The sequence below is a fragment of the Verticillium alfalfae genome, genomic scaffold, assembly GCF_000150825.1.
Source record: "Verticillium alfalfae VaMs.102 supercont1.11 genomic scaffold, whole genome shotgun sequence".
Lineage (NCBI taxonomy): Eukaryota > Fungi > Ascomycota > Sordariomycetes > Glomerellales > Plectosphaerellaceae > Verticillium > Verticillium alfalfae.
In genome coordinates, this window is record NW_003315028.1 from 1,795 (window position 1) to 24,285 (window position 22,491).

Below are 22,491 nucleotides of genomic sequence, written 5' to 3' on the forward strand. Positions count from 1 at the left end.
GCTACCTGTAATTATATTATAGAGTAGTAGTAGAGGGTATACTATAGACGACTAAGGGTATTAGCTATCTAAGGTACGGGGCTATTCGGGGGCTTTAGGCGGTTACTCGTAATGCCGGCGCTATAGCCTATGAAAAGGGGAGCTTTATCGGCGTGGTTACTAGCGATCTCTACCCCCTTGGTATATACGAAGACGAGCACTGGATATTAGACTTCGAGAGGCCAGACCTAGAGCGTCACCCTGCTATGCCGGCTTCGTATAATAGAGGTCGGTAACTGGTTTAGGTTTCTAGAAACTATAGAGGATCTATTAGCTATGCTCGTATAAAGAAGAAGGGCTGGGCGATAGGTAATGGTAGTTAAGGTATAGTAGAGCATTATTGATAACGACTAGATCACTATATTTTCACTGTAGTCCAGAGCCGACGTACCGGGTGCGGCACGGGCCACAGGCGTCATAGTGGCGCCTATGGCCCGTGCACGGTCGACCCATCTCCATTGCATTTCCGAGCGCAAGTTAGGTACGGAAGGGAGGCATATTCGGAGGCGTAAATAGATATCTTCGAGTCCGGGTATGGCTTGGCTTCTCTGAAGTCCGTAATAGCCGAGTATTAGATGTGGGCATTCAGGATAAGGAGGCAGGATTTATCGTCCTTCGCAGTACGGAGCTCCTATCTAGCGCCCTCCGTAGCCGTCTAGAACTCAAATCCGCGTGAACTATATATGCTATCTTCTCCCGTACTAGTTTATAGTATATATGAAAAGTAATATACTTTATTAAGAGGTATTAAACGTAGCTATTATAGAAAGAGAATATACTTCTGAAAATAATCTAGAAGAGCGACTCAGAGATTATAATCCCTCGAAGATCTATAACCCCTATTACTAACTAAACGGAAATCGTCTTTTTATTCTTATAAACGCTATTATATAAGACGTTTATTACGATATTATTAAGATAAGAATAGGATCTTTATTATTTAAATATAAGAAAGGATATAAAGCTACGGTTATCGATTCGAATAAGGATAAGGGCCTCCGATTAATAGACGGAGCCGTTTACTCGGATAAAGGGAGCTATATCCTTTTATCCCGGAGATACCTTATATACTATAGTAACTATACGTCGATACCCGGGAGGCTACTAGTATATTTCTAAGTATACGTTATAAGCGATAGAAATAACTTAATTCCGGCTTAGAGTTACGAAAGACTCGTCTCTGAATTTATAAGCTACCCCTATAAGACTAGATATAAAAGTTATACCTAACTACTCTAGAGCACTTTTAATAATTATAACCGAGGAGAGCACCGGAGAAATATAGAAGTCCTAACCCGATATATCCGTTCCCGATCTTTCTAAAGCTCTAGATCCGGAGAGAATAGTACTATACGTCGCTATTATCTCTAGTAGCTTATCGCTATACGTAAAGAGGCTAACCCGCTAGAGGTACTCGGCAGGATTAATATATTAATCTAGAATTAGTAGAGAATCGTATATCGCGCGTTTTAAAGATACGACGTCGGTAACTAGAGATAAACTCGCTAGAAGCGTAATAAGCTCGTTAAGGAGCAGCTCGAAAAGGCCTATCAGTATTAGCACTATTTTACAGTACGAGACGAGTAAGCGAATATGAAATTATAACAAGACATCGAAGCCGAGTAATACAGTTAGGTGCATACAGTAACAGCCTTCCTCTCCATACTCTAGAACTTTCTCTCAGGGTCGAGGGAGTACTCTTCAGTACAAAGGGCGACTTTAACGTGGTCCAGTTTTGGTCCTTTCCACTATATGAAACGGCTTTTGCTGACAGACACGGGTCTCCTTGGGTTCCTTCAAGTAAACAACGAGACAAAGAACTCGTCGCCCCACTCGAACACCCCCATTCAGGCTCGAGGAGACTACCCGAGACGCCGAGGAGACGGGTGGACACGGGTTAGGATAAAAGATTTAGGAACAGAATAAACGATATTAACGGGTCGACACGGCTTATGCGGTGATGCATCCAAGGCAAGGTGATCCTAAGGCAGTGAGCAATAATAATAGTCGTGGTGGAGACCTGGACGTGAAAATCGACGCGATGGTAATTAGCAGATAGTGGTAGTCATCGCTAACCGAGCTATAAGGCCTTAGAGCACTACTACAAACAGAAGACGCGAGGTCGAAGTAGTTATCCAAGCTAACGATGACAGCGAGCAGTGACCGCTAGAGAAGAGGACCCCACTTCGGCAACGACTCAACCAAACCCACGTGACTAAATGCAAGGGTGCCCGGACTACCCAAGCCACAACAGGAACTTATAGTCTTATAGTTTAGCGGAGGTATAGGGACGTGAGCCTAGCATATCAATCTGCATTATAACGATATAGAACGCGAAGGGTTAGTAATCCCTTTATTTAGCCCTAATAGAGTAGATTACCCGGTAAGCTATTATAGGAACGTAATATATATAGCGATCTAGCGGACCTATTATCACTAATTACACCGATATAAAAGGTTTAAGGATAAAGTAGTCTCTCCGGCGAACGCTAGCCTCCTCGTTATTAATCGTCTCGCTATCGGTTATATTACCTAGCTTTTCAGTATCCTTTACTAGGCAGAGCCCGATAACACCCTCATAGCGAAATCGATCGTTAGCGGCCACGAAGTCATAGCGCCGTATCTATCGGCATCCTAATATACCGTAATTCAGGCTATAATTATTAAATAATTAAAAACAAGGGCTATAGCTCGTAAAATAGGGTATAGCGAACGCGATATACGCAGAATACGCAATATATTTCGATATTTCCGAAATACCACGGCTTCCAAGACGGATATCGGACGAAGCTATACTATATCGAATACTATCTATAATAGAAGTATTACCAGCTAAGCTAGCTTAGAACCTAATATATATAGAGATAAAATAACTTATTTCCTAGACGGTCGATTTAATATTAAAGTATCACTATCTATAATCACGAGTAGTTTCTTATCTACTGGACGGTTAGAGAAAATCAGCCGACGCATTACGTAGTAGCGCAATCTCGACTTATATAGCCTCTCTATATACTATATAAGCTCTCTACTTGATAGTTCTCTTCAGCTGGTCTTCATAGACTAGTCTAACTGATTAGGCTCCCTTGGGTACGGCCGTCAAGAAGATAGGGAGGTTCAGCCACAACAAAAGGTACTAAATCATCCTAGCATTTACCCAGGATAATGATATACTATCGATAGTATATATAGAGATACTAGATATCACTTTATTCGAAGACCTTATCGCTCAGTTAATACACTATCGTACTCATTTCCTAACGCTAAAGTCCGTTATTTTCATAGATAATACTTCTATCTTTGTATTTATATAATCTACGGATAATAAAAATACCCTCACCTAATTTCACGGGTCATATAAATCATTTATTATATCTACGAAGGGGAAGATATAAGCACAACGGTAAGAGGCCCATTCAGGTTTCTTCACGATTAGTCTCTAGAGCTACCTATGGCAGGACTATTAAGCTCCGTGACCTGCAATAATACTGCAGCCATAAGGAACGAATCTCTTTCCAATCGAGCCTAGGAATGGGCTTATTCAGGTAGGTCAGATCGATTGCCAATGGACAGGAAGCTGTAAAGTAATGTAACTGCAAAGCCTCCGCAGCTTCGCACGCGCTGCTACGCATGGAACCTGTCTTTTAGCCTCCACATCTGGAAGCTGCCGGAAACCTGCTTTCCTGGGGATCCTACCCTAGAGGTGTACAGGCATGTAGACCGACCCTCCATGTTTGATACGTTGGAATACGGTCTAAGGGGTCACAGCGTACATCGTCGCTCAGGGGCATCATCGGCGAGCAGCCTAATATAGGAGTTATAACGCAAAGCTCGCAGTAAATCCGATACTACGGCGGCTATATAAAACGATAGTTTCAGAATTAACCTCGAATCATAGGCAGCAGCGCGCCACCTACATTAGCTAGAATCGGATAGTCGGACTAACCGAGTCAGGGGAAAATAGGTACGTACACCAAGGTAGAGATCAAGGCAGCGCTAGTCACCTTAGGATCACCCACTCACCCGGCCGTCGCGCGACCGGGAGACTAGCGGGTAATCGTAAAGCGGCGGGATCACCCAGCTCACCTGCCAGGCATCGACGGGGTAATAGAAGTGAGCACGCGACATAAATCTATCGAGATGGCGGCCTCGAGAAACAAAAGAACCAATCGCTTAATCTTGAACAGCTTATCCAATACGGCCTATCAGGAAATCAGGGCCGATGATTGAAGAGGTTTCTGTTATGCTTGGTCCATGGTATGGGGTGCTGTCCCGGTTCGTGGGCTTATCAGTGTTCAGGCATCGTTTGAAATGCGGCCCTAAAGTAATTCTATCTTCAGCCAAGTTCGAACCTGAGATGAACCTCTTATCACCAAGGACATTTTTCAGAATTGCTATTGTGGCCTTGACTTGTCTTATGTTGATTTGTGCATCGTACCCGAGCAACTCTTGCCAGTGACATGCTTGAAATGGCAGTCTATCGAGGTAAAACCAAAAGAAACCGGACCCCTTGCCCAGGCCTCTAAGTTCTTTGACCCAAGGCATGTCCTGAATAGATTGTTCGCTTGAACCGCCTTTGGCTTCCTTGCGGAAGATGACCGATTCCCCCACTAAGATCAACGTCAGTGTGAGCGAGACCAATTAGAACCCCGCCACAATGGGGCTGTGCTAGTCTGCCTGCAATATTTGGCGCCAAATTCTGAACACTGTGCTTCCCCCAAATCTCGAATCTCGGTCATGGCCTGCATCGTCTCTCCTCTTTGCAGGTTCACTCATTCACGCAATTTTCGATTCATCGATGCCGGCACTCGCAACGCGATTGAGCGCCCGCGCGCCTCATATGCCGGCGACACGACGCGACGGCTTCCAGCTTGGGAGAGCAAAAAGAACGCCCTGAGAGGCATTGAAGCTCAAACGACAAGCTTTTGAGGCTTCATGCCCGACAATCTCATCATACCTACTCTTTTCGGCCATCAGGCATTCAATCCGCCACTCGCACATGGAAAGAAGTACAGTGCAGAACAGCAACATGTCTGACGACGAAGACCACGCCTCGATCGGTCGATATGACCATCGAGCGCCTCGCTCAGACCGTGCCGGTTCGCCAGACTCTCGCTCAGATCGACAATCCCGGCGATGTCCCACGCCCAGCTCTGTGAAGGCCTTCGCCAGTGCGCGGCAGCGTGGCCGGCTTTCGATCAGTTCCGAGACACAAGGAATTGAAAGGCGCGACGATGCAAGACGCGGCAGTTACGTGGCATACGGTGCCAGCCTCCGTTCAGACGATGCTCGTAGCTCCCGGAGTTCTCGCAGCCGACCAGGTACTGTGGACTTTGACGACTCGGAAAGCCTAGCCAGCCTGGCAACGATCAGGTCCAGTGACACTGATATATCGCGACCAGCGCGCATGGCGCAGTCCAATCATGAGCTTTCCATAAACTTTAACGTTTTGGACGCCCTGATCGAGTTGGAGCAAAGTGAGCGCCCTACCCCCCACGCTTTCGAAAGTTTCCAGTCCAGCGGCATGGAAACCAACCACTTCCCAATGGTCACTTCGGACGGAGACTTTATGGAACTTCCTCCTCGACTTTCGAGCGACTCCAAGCAGGCGCATGGCATGACGGCGGCCCAGCAGCAGCCAAAGCCTATTCGCTTCAGTTTCTTCTCTTCGGCCTGGGAGTCAACGCTGCACGCTGCAGAATTCGGGGACCTTCTTCTTCCCGGCGAGGACGTCAGAAACTTGTTCCATGCTTCGCAGGAAACAGCCAATGGTGTTTGGTGGCTGCACCTCAACAATCCGACGCCAACAGAAGTCGTTGCCATCTCCAGCGCTTTTGGAATTCATCCGCTCACCATCGAGGATATCAGCACGCAGGAGAGTCGCGAAAAGATTGAGCTTTTCCCGTCCTACTACTTTGCCTCCTTCAGATCCTTCCATGTCGTTGAGGAACCTGAAGGAATCGAGTTCGAGCCTTTCAGTATGTACCTCGTGGTGTTCCGCGAGGGCATCATCACCTTCAGCTTCGCACCGGAAACACACGCATCCAAAGTCCGTTTCAGGATCTCACAACTGACTGAGCACGTCTCTCTCAGCAGTGACTGGATCTGCTACGCCCTGATGTAAGCCAGCTCGATTGTTCTGCCCTATGTCGTTCCCGAGGTGCTAATGCAGAAGTAGTGACGACATTGTGGATTCTTTCCTCCCTGCCATTACGCAAATCGAGCGTGAGGCAGACAAAATCGAAGACGAAGTCTTCATCACGAGACCAGAGGATCACCAGGCGTTCCTCCAACGAATGAGCCGCTCGCGAGCCAATCTCACAGGACTCATGCGACTCCTCGGCGGCAAGGTGGATGTCCTGCGCGCCTTTGTCAAACGGTGTAACGAGAATTACAAGGTCACTCCTCGCATGGACATTGGTCTCTATCTTGGCGACATTCAGGACCACGTCGTGACCATGATCAACAGTCTCGTGCAGTTCGAAACGATCCTGTCTCGCTGCCGATCCAATTACCTGGCCCAACTGTCCATCGACAATGTTACGCAGGGGAACCGAACGAACGAGTTTCTGAGCCGTATTACGGTCATAGCATCGGTTCTTGTACCTCTCAACTTGGTCTGCTTCCTCTTTGGAATGAATGTCCGGGTACCATGGGGACAGGACGACAATCTGAATGCTTGGTTGGGCATCACGAGTGGAATTATCCTCTTTGTGCTCTTGTCTTTGCTGGTCGCCAAGCGATTGAAGTATATTTAGAAAAAAAAAATTCCCCAAGGTTAACTGAAATTCTTTTGAGCAATACTGGCGCTGAGTTCAACATCAATGTCCTGGAATGGGGGCTGCGACTGGCTTGACGTAGTACGATCTGCGCCGCTCCCTCATGGTTCCCGCATGCTTTCATGATAGCACCCGGCTTGTGGAATTCGACCTGAGATCCTTAGGTCGTATACGAAATTAGGATGCCTTAGCCAGCGTTTTCAGTGCACCAAGTCAGCTGATGGCAGGCCTTGATTACGACGCTCAATGGTGCCTGCGGCGAGCTGGAAGGGGATCGGAAGACGTCAGCCATGCACGGGAGGCGGATGCATATTGGGCCCTCAAATCAATCTCATTGATGTCTTTGCTGTACGAGAAGCTCTCCAAACTTCAAGTCAAGTAGGTGAACAAATAATATCTTGGTCTGTGGCATCTAGTAGATATCGGAGCTCGAGGACCCTTTGGCCCAGTACTTGTGAAACCATCGAGACGAGCGGCTGCTTATTAAGACGAAGCAGCGCTAGGTCAAGAGTCAGCTGGTCAGGTGGGCCGCCCGTCCACCGAGCCCAGGTCCCGAAGAAGAGGGTGACCGCAATTGGGCGAATGACGTGCCGGGAAGTGCCTAGACTGTGGCCGCGTCCCTAGACCTGCCTGGGTAACAAGCTGAGAGCACCCCCAGCACCAGCCCAGCAGTACCTACCTAGGTAGTGTGAGGAACAGGAGCAGCACCACCAGTGAGAGAGAGCAGTAGCCTAGGCGAGCCAGACCAGGCTGCGGTGCTAGCATCATCACCTTACCAAGCTGCACTTTGCCTTGTCTGTCCACATAAAGACATCGGGCATTGGCACCCACCCCATCAATCACTGCCTGACATTTCGAGACCGCCATCATTGCTCTTTTGTTTTCTTCGACCCCCGAGGCATTAGACATCCGGCAGCCGTTCCGGCCAATTGCTTCACCACGCGACCGACAGCCCCGAGCTTCCCTGCCGAATTTCGCCTCGACCACCACCTACCTGCCACCGTCGACCATCCTCCCTTGTGCGACCGACTCTCCATCGCCCTACACTCCCGCGCCGTGCTAAGTTCTCAACTTCATACTCGTCTGCGGTCGGCAGATTTCCGCAGCCATCATGGATGAGGCACCGGGTCCGCTGCCTACCAATGCGGCCATGACCCTGTCCGCTGCCTCGCATGCGCATCACCTCACGAGTCACTTCTCTTCCGTCGAGACCATTTCGCGCACCAACTCACCAGGCCCTCCCTATGCCAAGGCGGATGAGGATGACACGAAGCGATATCGCCCCCGCACTTTCAGCTACTTCGACCACCTGCCGTTTCCCGTCGAGGAGGAGGGCGAGAGGGACGTTGCGCTGGCGGGTATTCTGAAAGAGCTGTACATCGCCATCAAGGCGGAGGACTTCTCTCCCGGCGCTCTTCACTGGACGCGTGAGCTACAGGGATGGCTGAACCTCAAGTTTGAGATGACGAGAGAGCTTCGCGCCACTCTGGCCAAGCTGTACTACCACCTGTGTCTGGCTCCAGGTCTTGACCCCACCGCTGCCGACCGGTTCCTCAAGATGGTGGTGATTCTTACTAGGTATGCTTGTGCAACAAGAACGCTCTGCCCTCAACCATTTTTCCTGACCAGTCTCTCTCTCTCCCGTGCAGGAAATTCCACTACCTAAAGCCCGTCGACGATCTCATTCTCGACTGGAGGCCGTTATGGCGCGAAGTCAAGGCTCTCGTTCTGCCGAGCGAGGTTCCAGCCCATCAGAGCAGCCGACGGAAATCGCATAAGCAGCTCTGGAAGCTGTGTCTGCATGCGCAAACATACTTCGACCCGAAAGACAGACGTGAAATGCTCGAGGAGTTCTTGCCCTTTTTCAGCACGTCCGATCTGTCTGATGCCTATATCGTCATGGGCATGGTCAATGCCCTCCTTCCAACCACGGCCGCTCCCGAGTCCGAAACTTGTGCTCTGCCACAAGACTTCATGCCGACCGTCTTCCACCTGTGGTCCCTCGTCGCGCGATCTAAAACATTCGACGTTCACCTCATCGATCTGTCGTCTCGCATCGCCAGGGATATGCTTCAGACCAAGCATGTGCCCTTCGGCGCGCACGGCATCTTCACTAGGGAGCAATCCGATGTCTTGTTCACGGCCGTCCTGCGGCTGACGGATATTCCGGTGGGCCAGGCCAATTCGCCCTATACCTCTCTCGACTACCAGGCTGGCCTGGGCATGTACTTGGAGAAGGATAAGAAGAAGTACCCAACCGCATACTTGATAGCCAGGTTTCTGATCTATTCACTATCGCCCAAGTGCCTAGAGGAGGAGAGTTCTATTATCAGCAGTCTGGAGGGTTTGCTCGAGGCTGTGGATACCTTTTACCACCCCTCCAACGCGGGTTCCTGGACGACTTTCCTGGGCCAGTTCACTCTATATTTGACCGACATTTTCGTGTCGAGGTGGAACCGCGAACAGAGCGAAGAGCTCGACATTCCCGCAGATCGCAAGATCAGTCCTGCGTTGAAACGCCGCTTCGTCCTGGCTCTTCGAGAGGTGACCTTCATGGGCCTGTTTTCCAAGAGCAGTCGGGTAGCCCACTATTATTACGCCGCTTTGCAGGGACTTTCGTATCTCGAGCCTGGTTTGATGCTGCCTGGAGCGCTACAACGGTTCTACCCCAGCTTGCAAGGTCTTGTGGAAGTTCACCGCACAACGTCCAGTCTCAACAGTCTGCAGATGATTGCCAACACAATGTCAAAGCAGAAGGGCTTCCGCTGCCACATCACGGCCCTCCTGGCGCTCTCGTTGCCGGGCATCGACGCGAACGATCTCGGAAAGACGCAGCACACTCTAAACTTCATCCAGAGCGTAGCGTACAGCATTCCCATGGTGCCCCTTGTGAAGAAGGGCAGCGAGATACATGATACCAGGCTGGCAGAGGAGTGGGTGCAAGGTGAGATGGAGCGCATGGAGCGGGAAGGCCAGCATATTGAAATTGACTATGCGACTGAGCTTTCTGATGAGGTTGAAGCCGCAATCTTGAGGTCGTCCACGCTCGGCATGGGCGAGTTCGTGCTTGCGCTTTTGGGCAAGGTCTTTACGCTGCTAGAGAACCTGCCCGACGCTTCCCACCTGCGTGGTACCACACCAGAGGACAACGTCATCAACGCCTTGCCTGCTGCTCTGTCTCCGCTCTTCGCCTCTCTTTCGCCAGAGTTGTTCGACCTTGCGCTGGAGAAGCTCTCGTCTTTCGTGTCGACGCATGTTGTTCACCAGGCACGAGATGCAATGGCCTGGATCTTGAATGCTCTGTGCAAAGTCAACCCGGAAAAGACACTGAAGGTGTTCATTCCCATGCTCATCGCCAACATCCGCAACGAGATCGACTACAACCACGCTGCCTCGGACCGGAGCAGTGGCACAGACTATCTGCCACGTGATCGTGCTCTCGTCTGGCACGTGAGCATGCTAGGTATGGTTGTTGTCCATGTTGGCGGCGAAGTCGTCAAGTACAAGCAGGAGTTGTACTCAATTGCGCAATACATGCAGGAAAAGTGTCGCGGACTTCCCACCATCCACATTTCGAACTACATCCACCACCTGCTACTTAACCTTACACACACCTACCCCCTCGATAATGCGCTATACGAACCCAGCGTGCTCAAGCGGGGACTTGACGTTGACGACTGGGGCAAGACTACCAAGCCCGCAGATCTATCGATCCAGTGGCACCGGCCGTCTCCCCAGGAGATCGAGTTTGCTGTAGAACTTTTTGATGCCCAGACCAAAGGTGCCGCGGAGAAGCTCGATTTACTCATGAGCGATAACTCCCCTGTGCCGAGGAAAGGCAAGAACAAGGAATGGTCCGACGAAGTGTCGAGACTACTATCTCAGATCCGACTCGTGATCTCCGGCATGGCCACACTCTTTGATCCCAAACGCGCCTCCGGAGGCCCGAATGGGGCGGTGGGCTCATCTACCGGAGCGGACATTGAAGACGATGTTCCCATGGAGGATGACAGTGACGATCCTCTTGCGGAAGCTGCCGAAGATGAGGAGACTCGACCTCAGTACCGCTACCAGGCCGGATACCTTCTGTCGTCTGACGACCCTGCCTATCGGAAAATTCACGACCTGAGGGAAGATCTCGGGCGCCTTCTGTCCAGAACACATCACTTCCTGAACACAAGTGTGGAAGATGACGTGCCTTGTTTTACCGCTCTATATGCTGCGTACCGTACCTGGATCACTGATGTCGGTATCGAGCGCTCAGCCCACCCCCTCGAGAGGCACCTCCGCCTCTACAAGTCGGACATTGCGGCCTTCAAGATTAGTGGACTTCGAAAGATTTACCCCCGACCTCTGCTCATCAAACGAGCCGATGCCTACCAGCTCCTGCGAGTGAAACACAACGCCTCGGCAAGGCAAAAGAGTGAATTGGACAAGCGTCTGCTGCTGGATCTGGCCGAGTCTTGCACGTCGCTGTATGCCGACGTTCGACGAGTGGCGCAGAGCTCGCTCGAGTCTTCCCTCAAGGCCCTGATTGGCGGTCGCCCCATGGTCATTCCAATCATCATGGAGAAGCTTCGCACATCCATCGAAGCTGTGGACCACGACCGTATCAAGGGCGCTCTATATACTCTCTTCTTCACGAGCTTACTGAAAACACTTGTGAAGGATTGGCGCTTCGCTCCTGACGCATTGCGCCTGTACATGAAAGCCGGCAATATCGACAAGCCGAGCATTCAGAACCTGGTGGCCGGGGCTGTTTACCAAATGTTTGACTTTGGCAAGCCCTTCGAGCGCATGATCATTGTGAACAGCGAGCTTGTCGACCACATCAAACCTCCGTCTGATTGCGCAACAGCAATTGATTCTCGCCACAACTTTATCGTCAGCCGCCGGGCTCGCGTCGAGAAGAAGAAGGCTGCTCTTGGCCTGGAGCTCACAGAATGGTCAAAGGGGGCGCACTGGAAGATTGCCGGCCGATGTGTCATCTTCGCCATTAACCTTTCCCTGCGGTTTAACACACTAGCACCTGCCGAACTCATCGACCTCATCGCCAAGGGGGCAAACGATACGCACCCGGGCCTCAGGATGCACTACATCTCGGCACTCACAACTCTGTTCGAAGCCATCGACATGCGCGCTGCATACGACCACAAGTACGAGAACTACCTGCTGGAGAAAGAAAAGGACCGTAACAAGGTTATCGTACCGGTTCCGCAAGGAGACGCCGAGTTCACGGAGAGGTTTCTGTCTTCGTTCTCGAAGCCTGAGACGCCAGAGTACATGGTGAACACAGATCATCCAGGATGGCTGGTTTGGGGCAAGAAATTTGTTGCGTACCGAGCCAAGCCCATGCCTTTCACGGCTTACGACGATGTCGAGACTGCTGTGCGGCAGCAGATTGGTGCAATCGTCAACAAAGAATGGATGAGGACGTGTTTTGAGTACCTCAAACAAGAGCCTCGGGACACAAGCGCAGACCGCTTCCGAATGACAAACGTCTTCATGCTCATGCACGTGTTCGATTTGATGCACTATGGAGGCACCGCCGTTACGCTCGCAGACGTCGAAGAGCTCACCAAGGAGACTTATGGTGACGGTAGTGATAAGCACCAGCATCGCGCCACCGCTGAAATCCTGGGTGCTCTGTTGACAGGGTCCTCCGATGACCCGCCTGATTTCCGCCAGAAGGTCTGGGCCTTTGCAGCGCCGATGCTGCTGAAGATAATCGGCGAAGATCTGACGCCTGAGAATCTCATGTACTGGCTGACCTGCCTGCATCTTATCATGGGCTCAAAGGACCCTAGAAGATCTCAGGAGATCATCGAGCATCTCGTCTCCTTCCGTCTCGACATGACATCCAACGCGGCGTTCAAAGAGGCGTCCAAGATTCAGCTGCTTGAGTCAGCTGTTTCCGATCTTGGCTGGCACTTCCGCCATGAGAAGCCGATTCTCGAAAACTTTCTCGCTCACCTCGATCACCCTTACAAAACTGTGCGGGAAGCCATGGGCCGCGTTATCGCAAGCATATATCGCACACGGTACCATGAATCGTACGAGACCGTTGAGAAACTCCTAGCGGCCAACAAGGAAGCGTCCTCGATCGGCATTCGTCCGTACCAGCCCACTGAGGACTTTACAGCTACGATCCTGGAAGTCTTCGAGCGCATCGAGAAGTGGCGACACGAGCGAACGCCGGGCCAAAACACCCCATCCTCCTACACCGCTGGTTCAAAGACAGTACTCACGTGGCTCGACTCCGCGCTGTCGCAACAGGACTGCACCCAACTGGTTCAGTTCTTCCCGCAGCCCTTCATGGAACAGCTGCTGCACATGATGGACGTAAAGGAAGATCCCGAGCTTATGAAGCTTGCGTATCATGTGTATCGTCACCTGCCAAACATCCCCTTCCGTGCTGGGGAGGACGATAGCTTCATCGATGCATTGATTCGCATTGGCAGGACGTCGCCCAGCTGGCATCAACGCCTGCGTGCTCTCGTCAACATGCAGGTCATCTACTTCCGACGCTTGTTCCTTACCAACAAGGATCAGAGAGGAAGGCTATTTGATGCCGTTAGCGACATGTTGGCGGACCAGCAATTGGAAGTGAGGACCTGCGCGTCAAACACGCTGGCTGGCTTGGTCCGCTGCTCGCCCCAGCGCATTCGTGGTCCAACCATCAAGCTGTTGAAGAGCCGCTTCGAGTCCCAGCTCCGGACAAACCCAATGCCGAAGAAGAAGTTACCTGGCACCGAGACCCCGATCGACTCGCACAAGCAGGTCACTCGTCGCCATGCCGCTGTGCTTGGTCTCGGTGCCCTGGTTGAAGCATTCCCGTACGCTACACCACCGCCCACGTGGATGCCAGAGGTGCTGGCCACGCTTGCGAATGGAGCAGCTAGCGACCCTGGCGTCGTGGGCAAGGCCACCAAGTCGATCCTCTCGGACTTCAAGAAGACGAGGCAGGATAGCTGGAGTGTAGACAAGAAGGTGAGCCACACACTTTGAACCGCCTCGGCCGTGAGCGCCTGACTAACAATACGTTCCCTAGTACTTTACGGAAGAGCAACTAGATGCCCTGGAGGGGGTTCTTTGGAAGAGTTACTTCGCATAAGAAATGCGCGAGCGTATCAAATTGGAGAGGTATTCTGACCCGACAGGGCATGATCGAGGCATGTAGAAATGGGAAGCATGCAATGGAGTCCTTCTGTAGACAGGGACATGGTTCGTACAGTTATTGCATTGCAGGATTGTTATTAGGCATGATACCGTGGCAGCTGAATTGTGTAACCGTTAATAGACCTTGAGCCTTTTCCCACCAAGTGCTGCGAGTGATGTCTACCTTAGTGGCGTTGGGCTGACGATGACTTTCAGGGATGTCTTGATCTGTCTTTTATGTATTTGCTTTCCTTTCCCCTCCCATCCTCTCACCGCCAACCCAGCCGCCGACTCGACGAACTTTGAGCTGGTCCATGGGCCTATTTCCGACCAGCATCCTTTGCCGCGACATCGCTCTCGTATGGCGGCGGCGCCTCCCGCCCATCGTGCACTCTGTTGATCTCATCCGAATTGTCGGCCAACTCAGCCCTCCTGCCATCCCCTTGTCGCTGAACGACCCATTCACCGTCGACTTCGGCCTGCTCGGGGTCCGCTAGCTGGCCCCCCGCTGCTACTTCGTGACGATGGAAACGGTCGGGGCTCCGTGGACGCGGCGCAGGTCGGCATGGCCAACAACAGCACCATATCGAAGCTATGACGATGAGGACCACGCCGATTGCGATGCCGACGCCGACGGCGATGCGTTCGCCTTTGTCGAGGCGGGAGAGGGGGCCGGGTTCCTCGTCTCGGTGTACGAGTTGCGTGTTGATTTTGGAGGCTGCGGAAAGGGAGAAATTCAGGAGGAGGAGGGCAAGGATTGAAAAGATTCTTCGGTAGATTGGATGAGGCATTGCGTATTTGCTGGTCATCGACTATATGCTTGATTCCGTCTTCGTCTTGGTCGGTGGTTCAAGTTATCGGTTTATGAGAAACAAAAACAGAAACACCGGTATTTCACCCCTGGCAGCCTTGCACTACATATACGTCGCCCCGTCGCAGGGCATCTGTTGACATCACGATCCCCTCGATCACGTCGTGTCGATTGAAACACAATCCTTCTCATACGTATATCGCAAAGTTGTTCCAATTGTGACGACAATGCTGGGCGGCGCAGCCAATGGTCGACCCAAACGCCTTCCGCATTAGGAACCATTGCGCGCCGGACCAGGGTTGCTTCGCTCGCCCGATGGGCATCGTGCATGTCAGCTCTGGTTGGCCTTAGTTGGTGGACTCAGCCCTAGCAGGAGGATTGCACCCCCGTGATCTGGCCCTGAGATCATGCGGAGGAAGCTTTGCTTTTGCTCGTCTGTTTGCTTATGTACGCGCAGCTGGACCGCGTCTCCCCCTTGCAGTTTGAGAGTACTCGCCGACGAATCCAGGTCGCCAACGGTTCCCCGCATCTGTTGCCAGGTTGCATGCCGCTGCCCAGGCTTGATAGACCTCAATTGGAAATAATGCTGTGGTATATGTCGAGTATCGTGCATAAAGCTCGGAAAGCTTATGGCGTTTGACTTGGTTGGAACCTGGGGTTTCGGGACTCGGCGGTAAACCTGAACAGCAGTTTCATGCGATTTTCCGAATCCATTTCTTGTTCATGGTCGACAAGCAAGTCCCTCTCTAGTGGAGGAGACCAACATGGCAAGGTCGACTCGCGATGACGAGCTCTACTTGCCGAGTGCCGAAATCAAATGTGACTGCAGGCCTACTTCGAGTCACGGCATGGAGAGGTTTTAAGCATGCTTGCAAGCTTAAGAACATGAACCTACACTGATCGTCGAAACAAGATCTCCCGATCGTTCCCCGTCCCTGACGGCACTGGTACGGCACTGCAGGCTCCGTTACCCCAAGCGGGCTGACATGTATGACCCCGGATCACTTGGCAAATCACATCCCGACTCGCAGCATGCGCCGGGAAGATCTTTAAGCACGTACCCCAGACAATCATCCACCAACAGAATGATTCTCCGCCCAGGTATTCGCTGACACGATGGAAAGGTATCTGTCATCTCAGGGAGCAGTGAACTTGACCCCGTGGGGTGCTGTCGTCCCATCATTCTTGCTGTCGATCATGGCCTATCATGGGCTTGGTGGATCGTTTCATGCCAATTATTAAGGACCTCCCCTACCAGAACGATCACTCTACATGGCACGCCATTATCCTATTGGGGGGATTACTTCCTTGTGTAGCCCACCTTAGGATGGCTGCCCGCAGTGTATCGGATTTAGAGACCAAGAGACTGAAGAGGTACAAAAGGAGGGTCAGTGCCGGGAAGCAGGAACAGATGAAGGTTGAAACACAAGCTACTTGAGCCTTCAACCGTACTTATTACGCCTTTGGATCGCTTCTCGCTCTCATCATGAAATTCACCGGTCTTGCTTCGTTCGCCTTGTTGGCATCTCTGGTATCGGCGTCGCCGGCGCAGGTCCTCTCAAAGAGGGCGTCGGTCCAGGATGCCTGCAACATTGGCTACTGCACACAGAATGGCGGGTACGTGCGACGCTCCTTAGTCCATAGCTGCTATGGTGTTGATGATTTGCCTGCCCTGATAACACTAACATATTGCAGCACCAAGGGTGGTGCGGGCGGTACAACAACGACCGTCACTACACTGGCTGCTCTGACAGCAGCCGCCGTCGCCGAGGGGCCCGCCATTATCATCGTCTCCGGCAAGATTACCGGCGCCGCCAAGGTGCAGGTTGGTTCTGACAAGACCATCATCGGCGCCCGTGGCAGCTGTAAGTGCTCTCCAAGTCCAAACAAGGCCGCAGTGACTGACCGCAGCAGCTCTCGAGGGCATCGGCCTGACCATCCTGGGAAGGAAGAACGTCATCATTCGCAACATGGCTATTAGCAAGGTTGAGAACACCTACGGTGACGCAATCACCATTCAACTGTCCAAGAATGTCTGGGTCGACCACTGCGACCTTTCGGCGACACGCTCCGGCGACAAAGACTTTTACGACGGTCTCACAGATCTGTCCCACGCTGCTGACTGGGTCACGATCTCGAACACATACTTCCACGACCACGTGAGTTATCTTGACGTCTCCATATTATCGACTGTGGCTTGCTAACACACCTTCAAGTCCAAGGGGTCGCTCGTTGGCCACTCCGATAACAATGCCGCAGAGGACAAGGGAACCCTGCACGTAACATATGCCAACAACCACTGGTACAACATTCGCAGCCGTGGTCCCCTCCTCCGATTTGGCGTTGCCCACATTTACAAGTATGTAGAAGGCCAAATACGGCTCTCGTTCTTCATAGAGGCTAACCAGGCCGACAGCACTTACTTCGACACCATGGACACGGGCCTGAACTCCCGCATGGGCGCCCAGGCTCTCATCCAGAGCAGCTATTTCGAGAATGTTGGCACCAAGGCCATCTTCTCCGAATCAAGCAAAGAAATTGGGTCAGTCTTCCAATTCGATTCATTGACAGCAAGTTGCTGACAGTACAAATAGATACGTTGTTGCCCAGGATGTCGTTCTCACCGGCAAGAGCCAGAACCAGGCGCAGGTCGGCACCTTGACGGCAAGCAGCCCGCCCTACTCGTACAAGCTCGTGGGATCTGCCAATGTCAAAGCTGCCGTTGTCGGCGTGGCTGGCCAGACGCTGACCTTTTGAGCGTGATATGGTACAATTAGGCAGATGATTTCATGAGACATGAGCATTTCAGAGGTATGACCGGATTCGGGGCTTTTTGAACGGTCCTTAGCTATCAAGGCATAGAATGCCAATGAAAGATTTGCCTTTGAAGTCGATACAGTGAAGTGAAATGCACTTAAATCAGCCAAGCTCGTCGCACGTATTATCCTCCTCGGCCGCTTCAGTCTAAGATGCCCAGAAGTTCCCCTAATGCGATGTCATGCTCTCACTTGAGAAGTATCCAACGTCTAAAATAGCCCAACATGATCGGAAGTGGCAAAAGGTCCAGCGGATGAGCCAGTTACAAGACCTCCGGTGGCAGTTGCTGCATAGCTTGGGCGAAATTGTTCAAAAACCGACCGGCTCAAATGTTCGTCTTGAATATCCAGGGCGGTTTCTTACCATGCTCACATGCCGTTGCCGTTCGGGCATCTTTTAAAAAATCATCGTCACAACGGGATACATTCTCAGGTCTGGCTCTGTGGCCACTTTGGCGAGGAGCAGCTAGCGATTGACTTGGACTCTTCGCCGGCTTGACTACCCTGCAGAATGTTTACCATGTCTTCCTCCTCGACAGCCATATGAGATAGAATGTGGAAATATGAATTGTACGGACGACTGTATGGATATCTTTCTGTCAACGGATGTAATAGGGAGAGGTGTCCAGCACTGGCCAGTGACAGCTCCCCGTCAGCAGTGAGTGAGAGCGGCGGCAAGGGCCTGTTGGCCGCCAAGATTGCAAAAGATGAACATGGCGAGGCAGCTTGGATCCGCAGTCTCGTTGTGCGCTCTCTTGAGGCCAGCGAGAGCAAAACATTGGAGCACCATCGTTTCGCTTCCGTATTCGCCGCAAAGGTTACCTGTCACGGTCGTTCACCTTTGTGCCACCAAAATGGTGAGTATCTCGTCCAATGGGATTGAGACTGTCGGGCCACTGTGAGACTGTCGGGCCTCTGTGAGGCTGAGTTCTGAAATCTTATCGACAATTAGGTGGTCATCGCGGCAGAACTGTCATGCATGGCATTTGAAATATTTGAACAGCTCAGAATGGCGCAAGCGATAAAGGAAGTCGCTTCTAGGGTGGACAATCAGACTGCAAGGGGCCTTTTGCCGGATACTTCGGGAGCAAAGCTAACGAGAGGGCTGAATATCCCCTGGCGAAGGGAGAGATGATGTCTCAGGCGTCCACGAGTTGTACCCACCGACATCCGTGACAAGACAACAAGACGCGGCACTTTCAATCCCCTCATGCGGTGGATGGGCTGATTGTGGGATGGCAGGGGTTCAGTATCGGCTGGGGCTCCTCAGAACGAGACCAGCAGGGTAAGACCGCCAAGAGTGCGAGGTATGAGCATTGCCGCCCGTTAAACACGCAATTGCTGCAACGTGGGAGACGCTCGTCGCACTTCACGCGGCGTTGCTTGCATTTGGGTACCCGGACCTCCATTTACGGTGAGTTCGCCAGACGATATTTGATCAAAATTATAACATACGTTCCAGCTTGGAGCCACGACGGGGGTAGAGAAGCCGCTGAATATTTGTCGCGCATGACAATCCAGAGACGGTCGCTTGGTGGCGTTTATATCGCTTTACCAAAAATGACCGGCGACATTTAACTATCACGTCTTCCATATGGCGCCGAGGAGGAGGGCCGATGAAGCCGGCATATTTGCGATGGGTGGTCGAGGGATCATTCGGCGGTATTCTTCTGCAAAGTATAATGAGGGCTTGTGTGCAATGTATGCTTCGACATCAGTGTTCTACAGCTGCATTCTGGAGACAATCGACACCCCGGAACCGTGGTGAAGTTGCATTGAGTGCTAAATCCATACTTGGGGCACAACCTTCAACCGTTTGATGCGATGGTCTCATTTTCATGATAATGAGTTACAGCATACGACGAACAAATCAAAACTTGCTATTACCAGAATTCCTGAGGTCTTTTGCCACCCGGCCTCGCATAATCAAGCTCGCCGAAAATAGTCACAGCTGCGCCTCGGGGCCTCGGCAACTTACTGAGCGGCAATTATGCCTCTTTACTCCCTCCAGAGACAAGAAAACTCGCTTAGAGAATAAGCCTTTCTATTCTCGGAGGTGAACAATGTTCTGGGCAAGAAATTAGAATTAGGTCTCGGTCACTCAAATCATGGCCCAGCAGCGGTCTGACTTACAGCACGCGATTTGGGTGAGGCTAGCCAGGCTGACGGCGATGTTGAGGTTTTGCAACCGATCTATCTACTGTCTCGAGCTAGTTGTCGATGCTGTCGAGATCTTCTCTTCAGGTTCGGATCGCTTTTGACAACCTCATGCGCATTGCCGGCATCACGGCGACGCCGCAGAGTCTGATAAAAGCAGGCTACGGGCTGTAGCTTGGGAAGAAATCATATTTATCCCGCGTTATTCACCACTCTCCTAACCGCGATCGCGAAAAGAACGGCCCAGGCCCAGGCCTAGCTACCCTCATCGCGCCATCCCACTCGTTTCCGATGCTCATCGACAGGCTCGCAACTCAAATATTGGCATTGCCTCCTTGAAGGCTACAGGCGAGAGTTCCAGCGTTCTAGGCTACAGCGGCAAGAGCAAGCTCGCCATAATTCCTTCCAAACGCCGTCTAGCTGAGAACTGCCCCGTTCTCATGGCAGTAGCCATCCAACCAGACGTTGCTTTCACGAATCTGACGGAGGGTTCTTCGCGTTGGTTCGCCGGATAGGGAACGTCGCCAAACTAGTGATGCCAACACCACACCAGTGCAAGGGGTGAGAAGCCAGCTTTTGGCATCGGTCACAGCAAAGAGGCTAAGGAGTGGAGAGTTCTTCGAGTCACTGGACGTCACTGGACCGGCGCAGCCTGCTGGTCAAGACTATGAGCTTACAGCGAGGGGCTCTGGGAGTGGACGGGAAACGAGCTGCAGGGGTACGTTTCCGGAGAAAAAGAGTCGTGATCAGAGTTACTTCGCGCTTGGATCGGTGGGTAACACGACTCGTGCAGGATTATGCCGGGTATCTCGCTCGCTTAAGTCTCGCCTAAACGGGCAGATTCGCTGTTATCAAGTCAAGGTTTGCTCCACTATCACTGGGGAAATACGTGAACTGGCATGAAGAAATCCGGTAGTGCGGCTTGGGCCTCCCAAAGGACTTGGAATCATTTTATCAGTGCAGGCGGCGTCATGTATTTACATGTCTCTGGCGTTGTTGTGACTGGACCCAGAGATGGGGACAGGCACGTTTCTGCCCAGTCACGCCATTGACGCAAGACAGCGAGAGCCGCGGAACCACGCACTCGTCTTAAGCTCGGGAGAGGCGCTGTCATCCGCGTGCTGCCCCCCTGTGGCGTTGGTAGGCGCAGAAAACGTGCGGCCACGGAGTGAGGTCCGTCGCCCTAACCAGAGACAGCAAAGCCTAGTTCGCCAGGAACGTCGGGGGATTGAGAGACATGGGACGACGCCCCAGCACCCACCAATGATCGTAAAGGAACGCGTTTTTTCGATGGTTGAAGAGTGATCTAAATGGCAAGTGACTGTTGCCATCGGCAAGGGAGAGGAGATCGGCACCTACTATATTGGCGCCCGGACTCCCATCTTCTGACACCGCCCAGCCCGATGACGCTGTATGTCTCAGTTGGCGCCGCTCAAGCGCTGGAATTCTTGATATTTCGGAGCCGAACCGCGCCCATTGAACGGTCACTCAACCTCACCTATGGTGAATGGCGTGTTGTATGGTATGGAGAAATAGCCGCGACTCGCGACAGTCCAGGTGTGTGAACAGGAGTCACTTTTGGCACAGCATTCCAAAGTATCACAGGACTCATCTTTGTTTTCCAAATGCTTGAAATTCAGTGAAGAATTAGGGAAATACCAGAGAACGCCTCCTTTGTTTTGATCCCTCAAATCTGCGAGCAAAAGCAAACTCCAATCCTCCTCGGTCCTTCTATAATACACTCAAGAGCACCACCATTTAACGCGGACATCTTTCGCTTGACTCAATATGTCAAAGTCGATCCCGTGCTGCCTCATGACAACAATGACAAGATCAAACTCGTTCAAAGCCTCAACGTTCCATGATCTATCATCAAGCTTCTGAATCTGAGGAAGCGCACTCTGTGAGACGAGTGGGTCAGCAAACATAACATCGAGCTCATCACTGTCCTCGACTAGCCCCCTTGCGAGTTCTAGACCAGGACTGTAGCTCAGAACGCTCTGGCCGGGTTTGAATCCCATGCCCACTACGAGGACGCGGGGTTTGCCGCTGTTCTTTCCCGCGAACTTGCCAATGTTCTCGGTGTATGTCTTTGCAATCGCCCGAGGCCTCTTGTTCATCCTCTGGGCGGCGTTCCTCAGCAGGGGCATCTCGCACCCGGAAAGGAGGTACCAGGGGTTGACAGGGATGCAATGGCCGCCAACGCCCAGGCCTGGTCTGTAGTCCATGTAGCCAAAGGGCTTGGTGCTCGCAGCGTTGCAGACCTCGTAGGGGTCGATGTCGAGACCGACGCATGCGTCTGCCATCTCGTTGACGTAAGCAATGTTGATCATGCGCTGGCAGTTCTCGTAGAGCTTGGTCAACTCGGCGACCTCCGGACGGGAGACTGGGACCAGGGTGTTGAAGACTGGCGCGTAGATGCGGGTGATCGCTGCAAGCGATCCGGGGCAGATATCGTCCAGGCCCGAGATGACCTTTGGGATGAGGTATGCGGGGGGTTCCGTGCGGCCTGGATCAACACGCTGAGAGCACGGGTCGTTAGCTCGGGTCGGTCAAGGGTCCCCCTTGATGGTGGTGTGGCAAGAGTGGGCACGGGGAATCTGGACTTACTTCGGGCGACATGCCCGCAAAGCATCCACGGGCCTTGGCCAGGGGACCAAGAAGCTCTCGTGTCATTCCAATGGCGATGGAGCTCTCAATGACAATTGTGGCCCCGGGACGAGCGTGCTTG

The 22,491-nt window shown here is 52.2% G+C and overlaps 4 protein-coding genes across 4 annotated transcripts in view; 3 read left to right on the plus strand and 1 right to left on the minus strand.

Moving 5' to 3' along the window:
- Positions 1-5,068: 5,068 nt before the first annotated feature.
- On the plus strand, positions 5,069-6,797 carry VDBG_07837 (magnesium transporter ALR1; the record flags this gene model as incomplete). Its single annotated transcript, XM_003001532.1, has 2 exons — positions 5,069-6,159; positions 6,212-6,797. The coding sequence occupies 2 exons, from the start codon at positions 5,069-5,071 to the stop codon at positions 6,795-6,797; spliced, it is 1,677 nt and encodes a 558-aa protein (XP_003001578.1).
- Positions 6,798-7,929: 1,132 nt separating this feature from the next.
- VDBG_07838 (conserved hypothetical protein) lies at positions 7,930-13,932 on the plus strand (the record flags this gene model as incomplete). Its single annotated transcript, XM_003001533.1, has 3 exons — positions 7,930-8,396; positions 8,468-13,808; positions 13,870-13,932. The coding sequence occupies 3 exons, from the start codon at positions 7,930-7,932 to the stop codon at positions 13,930-13,932; spliced, it is 5,871 nt and encodes a 1,956-aa protein (XP_003001579.1).
- A 2,341-nt stretch (positions 13,933-16,273) lies between these two features.
- VDBG_07839 (pectate lyase B) lies at positions 16,274-17,544 on the plus strand (the record flags this gene model as incomplete). The annotated part of the gene is made up of 6 exons (XM_003001534.1): positions 16,274-16,404; positions 16,483-16,652; positions 16,702-16,946; positions 17,004-17,146; positions 17,204-17,329; positions 17,382-17,544. 6 exons carry the CDS (start codon positions 16,274-16,276, stop codon positions 17,542-17,544), a joined length of 978 nt encoding a protein of 325 aa, XP_003001580.1.
- A 3,958-nt stretch (positions 17,545-21,502) lies between these two features.
- VDBG_07840 (capL) overlaps positions 21,503-22,491 on the minus strand; it is a gene marked incomplete at both ends in the record, with an annotated part of 1,464 nt that continues 475 nt past the window's right edge. Inside the window, 2 exons of the mRNA XM_003001535.1 lie at positions 21,503-22,282; positions 22,371-22,403. Of these exons, the coding sequence (XP_003001581.1) occupies positions 21,503-22,282; positions 22,371-22,403 (813 nt within the window). The remainder of the gene's footprint in view (positions 22,283-22,370; positions 22,404-22,491) is intronic.